We start from the raw sequence: 18,162 nt of genomic DNA on the forward strand, positions 1-18,162 counted from the left end.
TCCTTACACCCCACGACCACCAGGGGGTGGAGGGAGAGGAGGGGATGAGGGGGGGCATCAATCTATTTATTTATTTTTATACCCCTCGCGCTGTCTTTTGGTTGCATTTGACCCCATATTTTTTTAAAAAAAAAAAAAACATTCACTCCGCTGTTTTACGGAACGTAAAGGACCCCATCCTCTCTTCATTGTACTTACACCCCACGACCACCAGGGGGTGGAGGGGATGAGGGGGGGCATCAATCTATTTATTTATTTTCATACCCCTCGCGCTGTCTTTTGGGTGCATTTGACCCCGTATTTGTTTTCTTCATTGTCCTTACACCCCACGACCACCAGGGGGTGGAGGGGGGGAGAAGGGGGGCATCAATTTATTTATTTATTTTCATACCTCTCGCGCTGTGCTTTGGCGTGAATTTGACCCCATATTTTTTTCATTTCTTCATTGTCCTTACACCCCACGACCACCAGGGGGTGGAGGGAGAGGAGGGGATGAGGGGGGGCATCAATCTATTTATTTATTTTTATACCCCTCGCGCTGTCTTTTGGTTGCATTTGACCCCATATTTTTTAAAAAAAAAAAAAAAACATTCACTCCGCTGTTTTACGGAACGTAAAGGACCCCATCCTCTCTTCATTGTACTTACACCCCACGACCACCAGGGGGTGGAGGGGATGAGGGGGGGCATCAATCTATTTATTTATTTTCATACCCCTCGCGCTGTCTTTTGGGTGCATTTGACCCCGTATTTGTTTTCTTCATTGTCCTTACACCCCACGACCACCAGGGGGTGGAGGGGGGGAGAAGGGGGGCATCAATTTATTTATTTATTTTCATACCTCTCGCGCTGTACTTTAGGGTGCATTTGACCCCGTACTTTTTAAAAAAAAAAAACTTTCACTTTCACAAACTTTCATTTACACAGAGTATAAATGACCCCACGAGACATTACTTGGTGGCCTGCATTTGGCAATTCCCTCGCGCTGTACTTTAGGGTGCATTTGACCCCTGTGTTTTTTTTTTTTTTTATCCATCCACTGTTTTACTGTGAGTGACCAACCAGACATTCTTTTTTTTTTTCTCTCTCTTCATTTCCTTACCCCTCGCACTTGCTTAGGTTGGCGTGTGCTTTAGAAAAATCCCCTCCCCAGACACAGGGACACAGACACAGAAAGCTGTAGAACGAGCTCAGAGAACACGCGCGAGAGAGATAGAGGGGGGAGGGAGGCATGCGGAGACCTCCGCTCTGTGAGGCCGACCGAGGCACGTTAGAGAAATCCCCTCCGCTGTCAAGCCAAGAGAACAGCCAGAGAAACAGCAGGCCAGACGCAGAGGAGGGACCGTGCTGCCTGCAGCTGCGAGGAAAGACCAGAGTTTTTTTTTTTTTGAGGAAGCAAGGGAACTCGGCCGATCAGCAGCTTTCTTCTGTGTTTCAAAGCAGGGAGGTTCTCAGCTCAGGGAGCGGGCAGGGCCCTGCAAGAAAAGCAGCGTCTCGCAGCTATGCCGAGCAGGATTTTCAATGTCACTAATCACAAAGAGAAAATAAAAAGGATGCTCGTTGGAGCATTGCTGGTTTTACACGCCTGAGTGTCTGCAAGTCACGTCCAAAGCCGCTTGGCTTCGGCTCATTCGCAGAGCTCCCTCCCTGAAGACGACGTGTTTGCATTTTTACACACACCAAATACGTGTCCACAGCTCAGCTTTTTGTGGGGCCAGATCAGAGATGAGGGCAGTGGGCAGACACAGAAAGCTTTCCGAAGGGGCTCAGAGAACGCTCGCGACAGAGAAACAGAGAGAAAGGGAAGAAGGAGGAGGTGGAGGAGGAGGAGGAGGAGAGAAGGAATGTGAGGCAGAGACTGGGGAGAGGGGGTTGGAGACAGAGATGATTTGGCCTCGGCTCTTGGAGAATGACTGACTCGGACCGCCCAGTGGAGCCTCACTCACGAGCGGGCGGGAGAAACAGCAAGGCAGACCCAGAGGAGGAACTGTGGTGCCTGCAGCTGCGAGCAGGGAGTTTTGAGGAAGGAGGGGGCAGGGAACTCGGCCGATCAGCAGTTTTCTTCTGTGTTTTCAAAGCCGCACAGCCTCTGAGCTCTGCGAAGACAGGGGCCACGGCTCAGGGGGGAAGAATGCAGCCTTACTCTCAGACGAGTCACACAGCCTCTGAGCTCTGCGAAGACAGGGGTCAGCCCAGGGGCAGGCCGCAGCCTTTCTTGGTGGGGGAAGAATGCAGCCTGTCGAACCAGAGCCAGCCGCACAGCCTCTGAGCTCTGCGAAGACAGGGGCCACGGCTCAGGGGGGAAGAATGCAGCCTTACTCTCAGACGAGTCACACAGCCTCTGAGCTCTGCGAAGACAGGGGTCAGCCCAGGGGCAGGCCGCAGCCTTTCTTGGTGGGGGAAGAATGCAGCCTGTCGAAGCAGAGCCAGCCGCACAGCCTCTGAGCTCTGCGAAGACAGGGGCCACGGCTCAGAGGGGAAGAATGCAGCCTTACTCTCAGACGAGTCACACAGCCTCTGAGCTCTGCGAAGACAGGGGTCAGCCCAGGGGCAGGCCGCAGCCTTTCTTGGTGGGGGAAGAATGCAGCCTGTCGAACCAGAGCCAGCCGCACAGCCTCTGAGCTCTGCGAAGACAGGGGCCACGGCTCAGGGGGGAAGAATGCAGCCTTACTCTCAGACGAGTCACAGCACGGCTCAGAGGCAGGAGGCAGGCTGGAGGCGGCAGCCTTTCGCCATCAGAGACGCACAGCCTCTGAGCTCTGCGAAGACAGGGGTCAGCCCAGGGGCAGGCCGCAGCCTTTCGAAACCTGAGCCGCACAGCCTCTGAGCTCTGCGAATGAGCCAAAGCCAAGCTCTTCCTCTCAGAAGAGTCACAGAGGCCACAAGACAGAGCCGTGGCCTATGTCTTCGCAGAGCTCCTTGGGAAAGGTTTTTCTCTAGCTGTATAACAGAAATCAAAAATAAAAAAAAGTGACAGAAAATCCAAAGCAGCACAGAAATTTCTTTGGTGCGCGATGACTTTTTATTTATTTTTTTTTCATTACAACCCAGGGATAGCTCAGCGAAATGGAGAAAGAGTTGGAGCAGGATATTCAATGTCACTAATCACAAAGAGAAAATAAAAAGGATGCTCGTTGGAGCATTGCTGGTTTTACACGCCTGAGTGTCCGCAAGTCACGTCCAAAGCCGCTTGGCTTCGGCTCATTCGCAGAGCTCTGAGAGCCTGCCCCCACAGAGGGCCCCTGAGGAAGCAGCGGCAGGCAGGCCAGAGTGGAATTTTCCTCTCTGAAGACGACGTGTTTGCATTTTTACACACACCAAATACGTGTCCACAGCTCAGCTTTTTGTGGGGCCAGATCAGGGATGAGGGCAGCGGGCAGACACAGAAAGCTTTCCGAAGGTTCTCAGAGAACGCGCGCGACAGAGAAACAGAGAGAAAAGGAGAGAGGAGGAGGAGGAGAGAAGGAATGTGTGTGACTGCAAGAGGCACAGACTGGGGAGAGAGGGGGGAGAGAGACAGAGATGATTTTGCCTAGGCTCTTGGAGGCTGACTGACTCGGACCGCCCCAGAGCCACACAGCCTCGTCGCTCTGTTTGCATTTTTACACACACCAAATACGTGTCCACAGCTCAGCTTTTTGTGGGGCCAGATTAGGGATGACGGCAGCGGGCAGACACAGAAAGCTTTCCGAAGGGGCTCAGAGAACGCGCGCGACAGAGAAACAGAGAGAAATGGAAGAAGGAGGAGGAGGAGAGAAGGAATGTGTGTGACTGAAAGAGGCACAGACTGGGGAGAGAGGGGGGAGAGAGACAGAGATGATTTTGCCTAGGCTCTTGGAGGCTGACTGACTCGGACCGCCCCAGAGCCACACAGCCTCGGCGCTCTGTTTGCATTTTTACACACACCAAATACGTGTCCACAGCTCAGCTTTTTGTGGGGCCAGATCAGGGATGAGGGCAGTGGGCAGACACAGAAAGCTTTCCGAAGGGGCTCAGAGAACGCGCGCGACAGAGAAACAGAGAGAAATGGAAGAAGGAGGAGGAGGAGAGAAGGAATGTGTGTGACTGAAAGAGGCACAGACTGGGGAGAGAGGGGGGAGAAAGACAGAAATGATTTGGCCTCGGCTCTTGGAGGCTGACTGACTCGGACCGCCCCGTGGAGCCTCACTCACGAGCGGGCGGGAGACACAGCAAGGCAGACGCAGAGGAGGAACCGTGGTGCCTGCAGCTGCGAGCAGGGAGTTTTGAGGAAGGAGGGGCAGGGAACTCTGCCGATCAGCAGTTTTCTTCTGTGTTTCAAAGCAGGGAGTTTCTCAGCTTAGGCAAAGACCAGAGTGTTACTTGTTTGTTTATATCTTTCTTTATTTTCCTTTACATATGTAAAATACATTTAAAAAAAAAAAATACAGATTGCGAGAGGAGCAGGAGGGATAGACCAGCATTTCAACAGTTTGATTTCTGCCTGAGGCCTCCAGCACAAGCCTTGTCTACAGAATCAATGTCTTTTCTCTTTCTTTTATCGCGAAGCCCTTTTCGCACCTTAAAAGAGTTGTAAAGTGCTATATGTATGAACAAAGTGTCATTCGTTCGTTTTATTTTATTTTTTAATGAGACCAGGCTGGACTCTTTACAGCCATTCCCCCCATTCGTTCTGACATGCAAGATAAGTGTGTGTGTTGGATTATGTAAAGGAAATTGTTTTAGTATTATCATTGGTTTAAATGTGTATGCTTAAATGTTAACTCAGATTGACCTTTTTACCTTTTTAGAAAGATTTGTGTGTTTGTTCATCTGCTTCTCATCCCAGCACGGCTGAGGGGGTTTGACGACACACTGTCCTTAGCTGATAAGGACTGGTTGAAGTTAGAATGCACCAAATGGGTCATTATACGACACCCACAATGAACTTTTTTCTGTGTTTTGAAATTTTTACCTTCTTCTTGTGTTCTTAATAAAAACAGCACGAGGAGAGACAGAACCTTGGTGTTGCTCCACCAACAGAACTCTCCAGGAAAGTCCGGCTCGCTTCAAAGCCTGAAGATTTGTTTTCCAAATTCCTCACTCCACACGCACGCACAAATCAGTGAACATTTCAGACAAATCTTTACATTATCGTTGGTTCTGTGTTGCATTTTGGACCGTAAAGGGGGTACAAGGTGAGGATGAAAATAACCAAGAGCAGCATCGCCGTTACGGTTACTAGAAAAACCTAACTGGAGTATGTTGGAGGAGGAGGAGAGTCTGGAGCTCCAGCTGGAATCATGTTGGTCAAATTCAGCATGTAGCCCGGAGGCTGTCCTGCATCGCTGTTTTTCATACGGCAGATGAAGGGAAACAGAAATTACTCTCAACAAACACAGGCCTGGATGAGGCAGTTATATTTTAATAAATATTGTTATTTCATTGAAGGGAACCTGAACGAATGACACTTTGTTCATACATATAGCACTTTACAACTCTTTTAAGGTGCGAAAAGGGCTTCGCGATAAAAGAAAGAGAAAAGACATTGATTCTGTAGACAAGGCTTGTGCTGGAGGCCTCAGGCAGAAATCAAACTGTTGAAATGCTGGTCTATCCCTCCTGCTCCTCTCGCAATCTGTATTTTTTTTTTTTAAATGTATTTTACATATGTAAAGGAAAATAAAGAAAGATATAAACAAACAAGTAACACTCTGGTCTTTGCCTGAGCTGAGAAACTCCCTGCTTTGAAACACAGAAGAAAACTGCTGATCGGCAGAGTTCCCTGCCCCTCCTTCCTCAAAACTCCCTGCTCGCAGCTGCAGGCACCACGGTTCCTCCTCTGCGTCTGCCTTGCTGTGTCTCCCGCCCGCTCGTGAGTGAGGCTCCACGGGGCGGTCCGAGTCAGTCAGCCTCCAAGAGCCGAGGCCAAATCATTTCTGTCTTTCTCCCCCCTCTCTCCCCAGTCTGTGCCTCTTTCAGTCACACACATTCCTTCTCTCCTCCTCCTCCTTCTTCCATTTCTCTCTGTTTCTCTGTCGCGCGCGTTCTCTGAGCCCCTTCGGAAAGCTTTCTGTGTCTGCCCACTGCCCTCATCCCTGATCTGGCCCCACAAAAAGCTGAGCTGTGGACACGTATTTGGTGTGTGTAAAAATGCAAACAGAGCGCCGAGGCTGTGTGGCTCTGGGGCGGTCCGAGTCAGTCAGCCTCCAAGAGCCTAGGCAAAATCATCTCTGTCTCTCTCCCCCCTCTCTCCCCAGTCTGTGCCTCTTTCAGTCACACACATTCCTTCTCTCCTCCTCCTCCTTCTTCCATTTCTCTCTGTTTCTCTGTCGCGCGCGTTCTCTGAGCCCCTTCGGAAAGCTTTCTGTGTCTGCCCGCTGCCGTCATCCCTAATCTGGCCCCACAAAAAGCTGAGCTGTGGACACGTATTTGGTGTGTGTAAAAATGCAAACAGAGCGACGAGGCTGTGTGGCTCTGGGGCGGTCCGAGTCAGTCAGCCTCCAAGAGCCTAGGCAAAATCATCTCTGTCTCTCTCCCCCCTCTCTCCCCAGTCTGTGCCTCTTGCAGTCACACACATTCCTTCTCTCCTCCTCCTCCTCTCTCCTTTTCTCTCTGTTTCTCTGTCGCGCGCGTTCTCTGAGAACCTTCGGAAAGCTTTCTGTGTCTGCCCGCTGCCCTCATCCCTGATCTGGCCCCACAAAAAGCTGAGCTGTGGACACGTATTTGGTGTGTGTAAAAATGCAAACACGTCGTCTTCAGAGAGGAAAATTCCACTCTGGCCTGCCTGCCGCTGCTTCCTCAGGGGCCCTCTGTGGGGGCAGGCTCTCAGAGCTCTGCGAATGAGCCGAAGCCAAGCGGCTTTGGACGTGACTTGCGGACACTCAGGCGTGTAAAACCAGCAATGCTCCAACGAGCATCCTTTTTATTTTCTCTTTGTGATTAGTGACATTGAATATCCTGCTCCAACTCTTTCTCCATTTCGCTGAGCTATCCCTGGGTTGTAATGAAAAAAAAATAAATAAAAAGTCATCGCGCACCAAAGAAATTTCTGTGCTGCTTTGGATTTTCTGTCACTTTTTTTTATTTTTGATTTCTGTTATACAGCTAGAGAAAAACCTTTCCCAAGGAGCTCTGCGAAGACATAGGCCACGGCTCTGTCTTGTGGCCTCTGTGACTCTTCTGAGAGGAAGAGCTTGGCTTTGGCTCATTCGCAGAGCTCAGAGGCTGTGCGGCTCAGGTTTCGAAAGGCTGCGGCCTGCCCCTGGGCTGACCCCTGTCTTCGCAGAGCTCAGAGGCTGTGCGTCTCTGATGGCGAAAGGCTGCCGCCTCCAGCCTGCCTCCTGCCTCTGAGCCGTGCTGTGACTCGTCTGAGAGTAAGGCTGCATTCTTCCCCCCTGAGCCGTGGCCCCTGTCTTCGCAGAGCTCAGAGGCTGTGCGGCTGGCTCTGGTTCGACAGGCTGCATTCTTCCCCCACCAAGAAAGGCTGCGGCCTGCCCCTGGGCTGACCCCTGTCTTCGCAGAGCTCAGAGGCTGTGTGACTCGTCTGAGAGTAAGGCTGCATTCTTCCCCTCTGAGCCGTGGCCCCTGTCTTCGCAGAGCTCAGAGGCTGTGCGGCTGGCTCTGCTTCGACAGGCTGCATTCTTCCCCCACCAAGAAAGGCTGCGGCCTGCCCCTGGGCTGACCCCTGTCTTCGCAGAGCTCAGAGGCTGTGTGACTCGTCTGAGAGTAAGGCTGCATTCTTCCCCCCTGAGCCGTGGCCCCTGTCTTCGCAGAGCTCAGAGGCTGTGCGGCTGGCTCTGGTTCGACAGGCTGCATTCTTCCCCCACCAAGAAAGGCTGCGGCCTGCCCCTGGGCTGACCCCTGTCTTCGCAGAGCTCAGAGGCTGTGTGACTCGTCTGAGAGTAAGGCTGCATTCTTCCCCCCTGAGCCGTGGCCCCTGTCTTCGCAGAGCTCAGAGGCTGTGCGGCTTTGAAAACACAGAAGAAAACTGCTGATCGGCCGAGTTCCCTGCCCCCTCCTTCCTCAAAACTCCCTGCTCGCAGCTGCAGGCACCACAGTTCCTCCTCTGGGTCTGCCTTGCTGTTTCTCCCGCCCGCTCGTGAGTGAGGCTCCACTGGGCGGTCCGAGTCAGTCATTCTCCAAGAGCCGAGGCCAAATCATCTCTGTCTCCAACCCCCTCTCCCCAGTCTCTGCCTCACATTCCTTCTCTCCTCCTCCTCCTCCTCCACCTCCTCCTTCTTCCCTTTCTCTCTGTTTCTCTGTCGCGAGCGTTCTCTGAGCCCCTTCGGAAAGCTTTCTGTGTCTGCCCACTGCCCTCATCTCTGATCTGGCCCCACAAAAAGCTGAGCTGTGGACACGTATTTGGTGTGTGTAAAAATGCAAACACGTCGTCTTCAGGGAGGGAGCTCTGCGAATGAGCCGAAGCCAAGCGGCTTTGGACGTGACTTGCAGACACTCAGGCGTGTAAAACCAGCAATGCTCCAACGAGCATCCTTTTTATTTTCTCTTTGTGATTAGTGACATTGAAAATCCTGCTCGGCATAGCTGCGAGACGCTGCTTTTCTTGCAGGGCCCTGCCCGCTCCCTGAGCTGAGAACCTCCCTGCTTTGAAACACAGAAGAAAGCTGCTGATCGGCCGAGTTCCCTTGCTTCCTCAAAAAAAAAAAAAACTCTGGTCTTTCCTCGCAGCTGCAGGCAGCACGGTCCCTCCTCTGCGTCTGGCCTGCTGTTTCTCTGGCTGTTCTCTTGGCTTGACAGCGGAGGGGATTTCTCTAACGTGCCTCGGTCGGCCTCACAGAGCGGAGGTCTCCGCATGCCTCCCTCCCCCCTCTATCTCTCTCGCGCGTGTTCTCTGAGCTCGTTCTACAGCTTTCTGTGTCTGTGTCCCTGTGTCTGGGGAGGGGATTTTTCTAAAGCACACGCCAACCTAAGCAAGTGCGAGGGGTAAGGAAATGAAGAGAGAGAAAAAAAAAAGAATGTCTCGTTGGTCACTCACAGTAAAACAGTGGATGGATAAAAAAAAAAAAAAACACAGGGGTCAAATGCACCCTAAAGTACAGCGCGAGGGAATTGCCAAATGCCGGCCACCAAGTAATGTCTCGTGGGGTCATTTATACTCTGTAAAACAGTGGAGTGAAAGTTTTTTTTTTTTAAAAAAGTACTGGGTCAAATGCACCCTAAAGTACAGCGCGAGAGGTATGAAAATAAATAAATAAATTGATGCCCCCTTCTCCCCCCCTCCACCCCCTGGTGGTCGTGGGGTGTAAGGACAATGAAGAAAAAAAAAATACGGGGTCAAATGCACCCAAAAGACAGCGCGAGGGGTATGAAAATAAATAAATAGATTGATGCCCCCCCTCATCCCCTCCACCCCCTGGTGGTCGTGGGGTGTAAGTACAATGAAGAGAGGATGGGGTCCTTTACGTTCCGTAAACCAGCGGAGTGAATGTTTTTTTTTTTTTTAAAAATACGGGGTCAAATGCACCCAAAAGACAGCGTGAGGGGTATGAAAATAAATAAATAGATTGATGCCCCCCCTCATCCCCTCCTCCCCCTCCACCCCCTGGTGGTCGTGGGGTGTAAGGACAATGAAGAGATGAAAAAAATATGGGGTCAAATGCACGCCAAAGTACAGCGCGAGAGGTATGAAAATAAATAAATAAATTGATGCCCCCCTTCTCCCCCCCTCCACCCCCTGGTGGTCGTGGGGTGTAAGGACAATGAAGAAAAAAAAATACGGGGTCAAATGCACCCAAAAGACAGCGCGAGGGGTATGAAAATAAATAAATAGATTGATGCCCCCCCTCATCCCCTCCACCCCCTGGTGGTTCTGGGGTGTAAGTACAATGAAGAGAGGATGGGGTCCTTTACGTTCCGTAAACCAGCGGAGTGAATGTTTTTTTTTTTAAAAATACGGGGTCAAATGCACCCAAAAGACAGCGCGAGGGGTATGAAAATAAATAAATAGATTGATGCCCCCCCTCATCCCCTCCACCCCCTGGTGGTCGTGGGGTGTAAGGACAATGAAGAGATGAAAAAAATATGGGGTCAAATGCACGCCAAAGTACAGCGCGAGAGGTATGAAAATAAATAAATAAATTGATGCCCCCCTTCTCCCCCCCTCCACCCCCTGGTGGTCGTGGGGTGTAAGGACAATGAAGAGAGGATGATAAAAAAAAAAGTATTGTCTCGTGGGGTCGTTTACGATCCGTAAAACAGCGGAGTGAACGCTTTTTTTTTTTTGAGAAAAAAAATAAAGTATTGTCTCTTGGGGTCATTTGAGCTCCGTAAAACAGCGGAGTGAACGCTTTTTTTTTTTAATAATACGGGGTCGAATGCACGCCAAAGCACAGCGCGAGGGGTATAAAAATAAATTTAAAAAAAATGATACCCTCCTCCCTCCCTCTCCACCCCCTGGTCTTGGGGTGTAAAGAAAATGAAGAGAGGATGGAGAGAGAAAAAAATAAAATAAAGTATTGTCTCATGGGGTCACTTCTGCCCTGTAAAACAGCGGAGGGAATGGGTTTCGTGCTGGCCACCGAGAAATGCCTCGTGGGGTCACTTATGCCCTGTAAAACAGCGGAGAGGATGGAGAGAGAAAAAAAAAAATAAAGTATTGTCTCGTGGGGTCACTTATGCCCTGTAAAACAGCGGAGGGAATGGGTTTCGTGCTGGCCACCGAGAAATGCCTCGTGGGGTCACTTATGCCCTGTAAAACAGCGGAGGGAGTTATATTTTTTTGGAGGGGGGTCATGCAGACCCCAAAGCACATGCCAACCTAAGCGAGCGGAAGGGATAAGTAAGAGTGAGAGATGGACAGAGAGTTACAGTAATCCAGTCGAATAGAAACAAAGGCGCGGATTGCTGTGTCAAAGTGCTTTTTTGATAAAAACGATTTGACTTTAACCAGCTGCTTTAACTGAAAGAAGTTGGATTTCCCCACTGAATTTGACTGAGTAAATCCACAGTGAAAATAAATTCAGGAACTTGACACTCTTCGATTGCCGGAGGCCAGACCGGGTGTACCTGTCTGGGGTCCATACCAAAGGGGGGTATGCGTTTTTAAAATGACCCCCCCTCCTTACCTTTTTTTTTAATCCATGCTTTTCTTTCCCCCTAAGACAGCACAAGGGTTATCCTGTCTCAAACTGGCACAGATCGCAGCTGTACGTTTGTTAACTGGCATGTGGAACAGAGAGCATATTACTCAAGTTCTGACTTCTCTACACTGGCCGACTGTCCACTTTAGAGTTCATTTTTAAAATTCTTTTATTTTTTTCTAAATCTTTAAACGGTCTGGCTCTGCCCTGTCTCTTTGAGCTGCTACAGCTGCATTCCTCTTAGTTCAGCTGACCAGCTGCTGCTGGATGTGCCAAGGACACGGGGGAAACTCAGAGTGGATGGAGCATTTGCCTTTGCTGGCCCCAGCTTGTGGGATGCACTGCTCATGCCGGTTAGGCAGGCCCATTCTTCGAATGATTTTAAATCCAAGTTCAAAACTCAATTTTTCTCACTGGCTTTTAACTTAGTTTGAGTTGGTGATTGTACTGATTTTTATTACTTTTGTATTATGTTGTTCATTTTGGTTCGTTGTCTTGTTTTATCTTTCATCGTTAAGCACTTTGGCCAGCTTCTGCTGTCATAAAAGCGCTTTATAAATAAAGTTTACTTGACTTGACTCATGCCTTGCTGGAGTGAAAACATAGTTGAAAGAAAGAAACAAAAACAACAATGAAAAACACATCAACCCCATCATTGTTTTTATTGAGTTTCACAGGCAAGTTTACTGTAGCACAAGCAACAGTAAAAAGACAAAAGCATTTTTAAAACTAAAAAAAAAAAACAATATTTAACACACTCAAAGCGTCTGCCAGCACAGAGTCCTTTCACTGCTAGCGCATTTCACAAGAACAGGCTGGACTGTGAATAGTAGTCGCAATGGTCATACACACAGTCAGAGAATGCGATTACACGGAGAGCGAGCCGGAGATGTCGGTCGCGAGCATGGCGATCTATTTCGCATCGTGGTACGTCAGAGAGAGGGCCGACGCGTCGTGCTCGTAAAAGACGGTCCGGGGGCGCAGAAGCCAAGCGTGAAGGAAGAAAGGGCCATCAGGACGGTCCCGGGTCACGTGAAGTTCTGTAAAGCTCACCTGGCCGAGATAGAGTACGGCACGATGAAACTGTTGGCCGACGTGGGCATGTGAGACAGCTTTTTCTTAGTTACGGGGGGGGCGGTACGCGAGTCGCGCTGGGCTGAGTCCGCAGGCGAGCGCGCCAGCAACCTGGTCTCGTTCCACAGCGAGCGCGAGGAGCGCGGGGGAGAGGGGGCCAGTCCCCTCACGGACCCAGACCACTTCGAAATCGAGACCCTCCATTTTCCCGTCGTGGATCTGAGCTACTGCGACGGCAAGACCTACAGGCCTGAGGGGACGCCGGGAGTTTCTTGACAGCTTTCGCGAGCCCGGAGGATGAGCGGCTACAGGCCTTGCTAAAGGCTTGCGTCGAGTGTCGAGAAACGGAGGCCGACACGCTGATGGTGGAGTTGTCCAACGCCCTGACGGGCTCAGTGACAGTGTGCACAGGGGACACGGATCTGATAGCCGTGCTCGCTGCCAGCGGACGGCCCGGCCTGACACTGAGGTTGGACAACAAAAGCTACACAGAGGACAGAGCCATGCACGAATCGCCCTTCGGCGAGCTCCTTGTCGAGCCAGCGGTCCAACGGACCGCCAGCAGAGCGCCGGGCGCCACAGACGACTGGGAGGCCTTCTGGAGAACCACTGGGGCGAGGCGTTCAGACTCTCAGTGTACGAGTTCTTGTACCGGGGCGGTGTTCGAGGCTCGGTTTACGGCGCTTCCCTGAGCGCATTCTTCGAGTCTGACGCGAGGAGCAAACTGAGCGAACTGGCACTGGAGAGCCAGAAAACGTACTTGCCCGGCACACGCAGCGCAAACACGTTACGCTTCGCCTTCACGGTCCTGTGCGGCGCGAATGACCCGAAAGTCTTAGGTGCGGGGAACGCGCCCTCGTCGCAACTTTTCGGTAACGCAGCACGCTCGGTCGAGCGGGGATCTAAGTGCCCCCGCGAGCCAGGGGTCGACCGGGAGGGCGAAGCAGAACCAGAGATCGGATCCGACCCCCAGAAGACCAAGGTGAAGATCACGGCTGGGCTCAAGCGCACGGCCAAAGCCTACGCGGACGGAGCAATTCTGGAGTCCACTCACGCCCGTTACCTCAGACTGCCTCGCTCCGGAAGGCAACTGTTCCTGAGAGACAAATCCGGAGCGCAGGAGGACCGCAGCGTCCGATCCGAACGCTTGCTGTTCATGGCCCTCTGCGGAACAGACTACAGCTTCACTCCAGTGGGGCTGGGAATCAAAAGGTTGCTGGGTGGCGCGATACGCAACCGAGAGAAGTTCAGCTCTTGGTGCGCCAAGCTCGTGACCGCGCTGTGGTCCCGGGACGGAGAGGATGGCGGAGGGAGTGAAAGGTCCCTTGAGTTTCGCGCCATGGGCGAACAGTTGGCCAGCCTCACAGGAGTCCCCAAGTCTACGAGCTCAAAGCATTGGACTGGAAAAAAGTTTGAAATCATGTGCAGGACGCTCAAACACGTGTGCGACCTGTGGACCCTGAAGGGTCCCCAGATCTGTCCCCATTATGGGTTTCATGTGCACGACGGAGTCGTGCGTTTCATAGAAGAGGAAGACCCAGAGTCTGTGTCTTGAGAGTTGACACAGGGGCGAGATGTATTTTATTTTGCTGTGTAAAAACAAATGAAGAAAAAAAAGCGAACAAACACGATGGAAACAATAAAAGCAAATTCAAACACACCAGTTCTGTTTTCAGAGTTTTATTTCATGTGGGCACGGCTGTATTTACATGAGCGATACAACAAAAGCCATTGCTGAAGCAAAAGCGCTTGTGCGGTTTCAGAGTTTTATTTCGTTTGGGCACGTCTGTATTTTCACCACACAATGTCGATTTGACTCTCGAAGACATCTTACGGCTGGAGTTTGTCGTATGTCAACTGAAAGGATGATCGGCGGACTCGAGCTTTCTTATCCAAGTAGATCAAGGCCATAGGCGGTGCTGGCGATGAACAAGGGCCGCAAAAGAACACGAAGAAGCAGGACGAGACCCCTGGCCCACAAGCGGGGAACGAGAACGGTCGAGCCAGAGGGTCCTCAGCCCGACTCGGAAGGGCAGCGCGGGGGACCGAAGCCGGGCCGCTACGAACCCTACGACTGGGATTCTGACTCAGACGGAGGAGACGTAGACAGAGGGGGCCACGGCCGGGTCGGCCGCGAAACTCGCGAGGGCCGGCGATCCGATCCGCCGCGGGACGAAGCCAGCGAGCCCGACGAGGGAGCGGCCGAGCCCGGGGGTCCTCGGCACGACTCGGAAGGGCAGGGGTGGGGAGACGGGGACAGAGGCGGCCACGGCCGGGTCGACCGCGAAACTCGCGAGGGCCGGCGATCCGATCGCCGCGGGACGAAGCCAGCGAGCCCGACGAGGGAGCGGCCGGGCCCGGGATTCCTCGGCACGACTCGGAAGGGCAGGGGTGGGGAGATGGGGATGGCCGTCGATCCGATCCGCCGCGGGACGAAGCCAGAGAGCCCGAGCCAGAGGCTCCTCGGCACGACTCGGAAGGGCAGGGCCGAGGCGACGAACCCTCCGATTGGGATTTGTACGAGTGTGAAACAGACGTGGACGAGCTCGACGGTTCTCAGAGTGAAACGGAAGAACAGGACCAGGGCCCCAGGTCATCGGGCGAGGAAGACGTTGAGGAAGCCGTCGAGGAAGACGTCGAGGAAGCCGTCGAGGAAGACGTCGAGGTTGACGTCGGGGAAGAGCCAGCCGCGGAGAGCGCGAGGGTGTACCCGGATACATTTTCCTCCAAGAACGGCAAAATAAAGTGGTCTGCGACTGAGCGTGATTGGTCGAGTGCCCGCGCGTCCCCTCCTCACCGGCCCTCGGGCCCTACCGCTGAGGCGAGGGAGGGGGCTCGAGACATCCTGTCTTCTTTTCTTTTGTTTTTCACTCCGAATGTAGAAAGACTGATTTTGATAGCTACCAACCGCCAAAGCGCCGATAAGGCCCACGCCTTAAAGACTCCGAAACCCATGGACGAGATTGAACTGAGAGCCTACGTGGGAATGCTGATCTTGGCCGGGGTGTACAGGTCTCGAGGCGAAGCGTTGGTGAGCCTGTGGGAGCCCGAGTGCGGACGACCGATCTTCGGGGCAACCATGTCCCTGAGAAGCTTTTACCAGCGCTCTGCGACGCTCAGGTTCGACGATCGAAGCACGAGAGCCTCTAGGAGCGCTTCGGACAGATTGGCCGCAGTCAGAGAGGTGTGGGAAGAGTGGTGCGATCGGCTGCCCAGGCTTTACGACATCGGACCCGAGGTGACTGTGGACGAACGAATGGTTCCTTTCAAAGGTGAGGTTTCAGCCTCCCTTTTTACTGTTCTCAGGGTATCCTTGACGTATGCGCGTCTGTCTTAACTCTTCCTTTTGTTTTTCTTTCTCTACGCAGGACGTTGTTTTTTCAGACAGTACATTCCCAGCAAGCCTACCAAGTACGGCCTCAAACTATGGGTCGCTTGCGACGCAAGGACAAGCTACGCTTGGAGGGTCCAACCGTACATACCGTACATAGGCAAGCTGGCTTCGGGTGCTCGAGAGACAAACTTGCGTCCCGAGTGGTTTCGGATCTCACCCGGGGACTGGAGCACCGTAACGTCACGTGCGACAATTTCTTCACTTCGTACGCGCTCGCCACCGAGCTCCTGAAACGGAACATCACCCTGCTCGGTACGATCAAAAGCAACAAACCCGAACTGCCTCCGGAGCTCGCGTCGGCCCGCGGACGAGAAGCACTCTCCTCCAGGTTCGCCTTTACGGACTGCGCCGCGGCCGTTTCCTACGTGCCCAAAAAGAACAAAAACGTCCTGCTCCTTAGCACGAAGCATTCGAGGGTCGAAATATGCCACGAACGCAGGGACAAAACACCGGAGATGATCTTGGATAACAATAGAACCAAGGGCGGCGTGGACAACCTGGACAAACTGCTGGCCACGTACAGCTGCAGGAGAATGACCAAGCGCTGGCCCTTGGCTATGTTCCACAACATGATAGACATGTCGGCGTACAACGCGTACGTGATATGGAGGGAAATGCACCCGGACTGGATGCCGTGGAACCGCAACCGAAGGAGAATCTTCCTCGAGCAGCTGGGCAAAGATCTCGTCAGACCGCTCGTACTTCGCAGGAAGCGAGTTCCTCGCGCAAGGCCGGCCTACGATCTAATGGTCAGCATGCAAGAAGCCGGCGGGACGAGCGCGCCCAGCGAGGGCAAAAGAAAACGATGTCAGATATGCCCGCGCTCCAAGGACACAAAGACGCTGATCTCCTGCAAGAGCTGCGGAAAGAGCATCTGCAGAGGCTGCACTGTCCCCTTTTGCCCCCTTTGCTCCGAGCGCCAGGGAAGGGAAGGCGACACAGACGCGTCCCAGTGAAAGGGATCGAGCTGTCTGGTAGCGCGACCTGATGCCTCGTTTCCCACCCGAGTAACTGAAAATCTGTTCTGTTTTGATATCAGCGAGTCTGTCCTCTGTGCCGCCCTGTATGTCCTCTGAAAATAAAGCTGAGAACTGCTGTCGTACAAAGGTGTCTGTGTGCGCGTGTGTCTGTGTGAACATTCGAGAAGCAAAACTGTTGAAAGGGTTTGAGGGGTCTACGCGAAGGTACGGATATTTCGATCCAACGTGTTCGATTCACAAAGAAAGGCCTACAAACGAGGCTGGTTTGAGCTCGCAAAGCCTCTCAGCGCCCACAGGCCAACTCTGTCCTCGTTCGAGTGGATAAACAGAGTCAGAAGGGATTCTAAGCTTTACGGGGAGAGAATTGGCCTGCAAGCTCTGAGGCTTGGCGTTCTGGAGGTATCTTCACATTCAGAATGCTTGAGTCCGGAAAGATTTTTTTTTTTTCTTCCCACTCGAGCTGTCAGAATTACATGTGGAGCCAGCTTGGGGAGGGAACCGCAACAGCCAAGAGCTCAGCGGAAGGGGAAAAAAAAAGAGTTGGCCTTGTAGCACCAAATCTCTTATGAATCTTATGAGCTCTCCACCTCAACCTACTGTGAATGTTGTGTGAGATTTTCCCTGGGTGTAAAATAAAATAAAAACAGAACAAATAATCGAAAAGAACCCAAAAATTATAGTATTTTTTTTTTGTCTGATTCGGGGATGTCTTCTGATGCAAAAGGCTCGTAGCATTGGCCAGCCTTCGCGATCTGGTCTGCGCCCTGGAAACGAGCAGCGTGGGTTTGTGAGGGTAGCCGAGCTGCCACACGGCTGCTTGTTCTGGGATAGGATTGGCCTGCGAGCTCCTCTCATCAACGACACGCTTCAGTTTCCCTCTGAGTCGGCTTCCCTGAAACAGCGCGCTGTGCTGTGACTCTCAGAGCCACACATCAAACCCTTCCCATAGAGCTTCATGTGCTGTCAAAGGGGAGGCGATCGGCCTGCTCTGGGGCTGGGCTCCCCTTGGGGTTGCTTCACATTTGGAACATTTGGAGATACAAGCGGAGCCAGCCCGGAGAGGGAACAGAAACGGACCACAGCTCAACGGAAAGGAGAGAATGTTGGTCTTCGAGCACTCCGCCTGAAGCTATCGCAAATATTCCGTAAGGTTTCAGTGTCTGTAAAATAAAAATAAAAAACAGGACAGAAAATCCAAACGAACACAGAAATTGTTTTTATTTTGTAAGACTTTTTTATTACAACATGACCTGGGTATCCAACCCAGGGTGCAACCGAAACGGTCAGAGCTCAGCGGAATAGAGAAAGTCGGCCCTCCCTGACACAGAGCGCTGCGGTGTGACTCGTGGCATACAGCCTGTCTCTCAGTCAGCTCACTCGCAGGCGCAGGCTGCGTGTGTTTTTCAGACGCGAAAGGCTCCAGCCTGTCTCTGAGGATGCCCCCTGCCCCCCGACACAGAGCTCTGTGGTGTGTGGATTGTGTTCTGAAAGGGTTTTCTCACTCGAGCGGTCAGAATTAAATCCTGAGCCACGCAGAGCCGCTCGTGCGGTTCCCTTGACCCGACCTGAGCCTCTCTACGAAGCTTCATGTGCTGTCAGAGGGGAGAGGGTCTGCGTGCGGGCTGCTCTCAGCCAATGCACGATCTAGCCTGCCC

The 18,162-nt window shown here is 52.4% G+C and overlaps 2 protein-coding genes across 2 annotated transcripts; both read left to right on the forward strand.

Annotated features, from left to right (window-relative positions):
- Positions 1-14,219: 14,219 nt before the first annotated feature.
- On the forward strand, positions 14,220-15,563 carry LOC111946351 (the record flags this gene model as incomplete). Its single annotated transcript, XM_023949020.1, has 1 exon — positions 14,220-15,563. A coding segment is annotated over one exon (1,251 nt), but the record flags the coding sequence as incomplete, so codon positions are not given.
- On the forward strand, positions 15,516-16,551 carry LOC111946352 (piggyBac transposable element-derived protein 4-like; the record flags this gene model as incomplete). Its single annotated transcript, XM_023949021.1, is given in 2 exon segments — positions 15,516-15,654; positions 15,657-16,551. Coding segments are annotated over 2 exon segments (966 nt in total), but the record flags the coding sequence as incomplete, so codon positions are not given.
- Positions 16,552-18,162: the final 1,611 nt, after the last annotated feature.

This window comes from Oryzias latipes, chromosome 18, assembly GCF_002234675.1.
Source record: "Oryzias latipes chromosome 18, ASM223467v1".
Taxonomy (NCBI): domain Eukaryota; kingdom Metazoa; phylum Chordata; class Actinopteri; order Beloniformes; family Adrianichthyidae; genus Oryzias; species Oryzias latipes.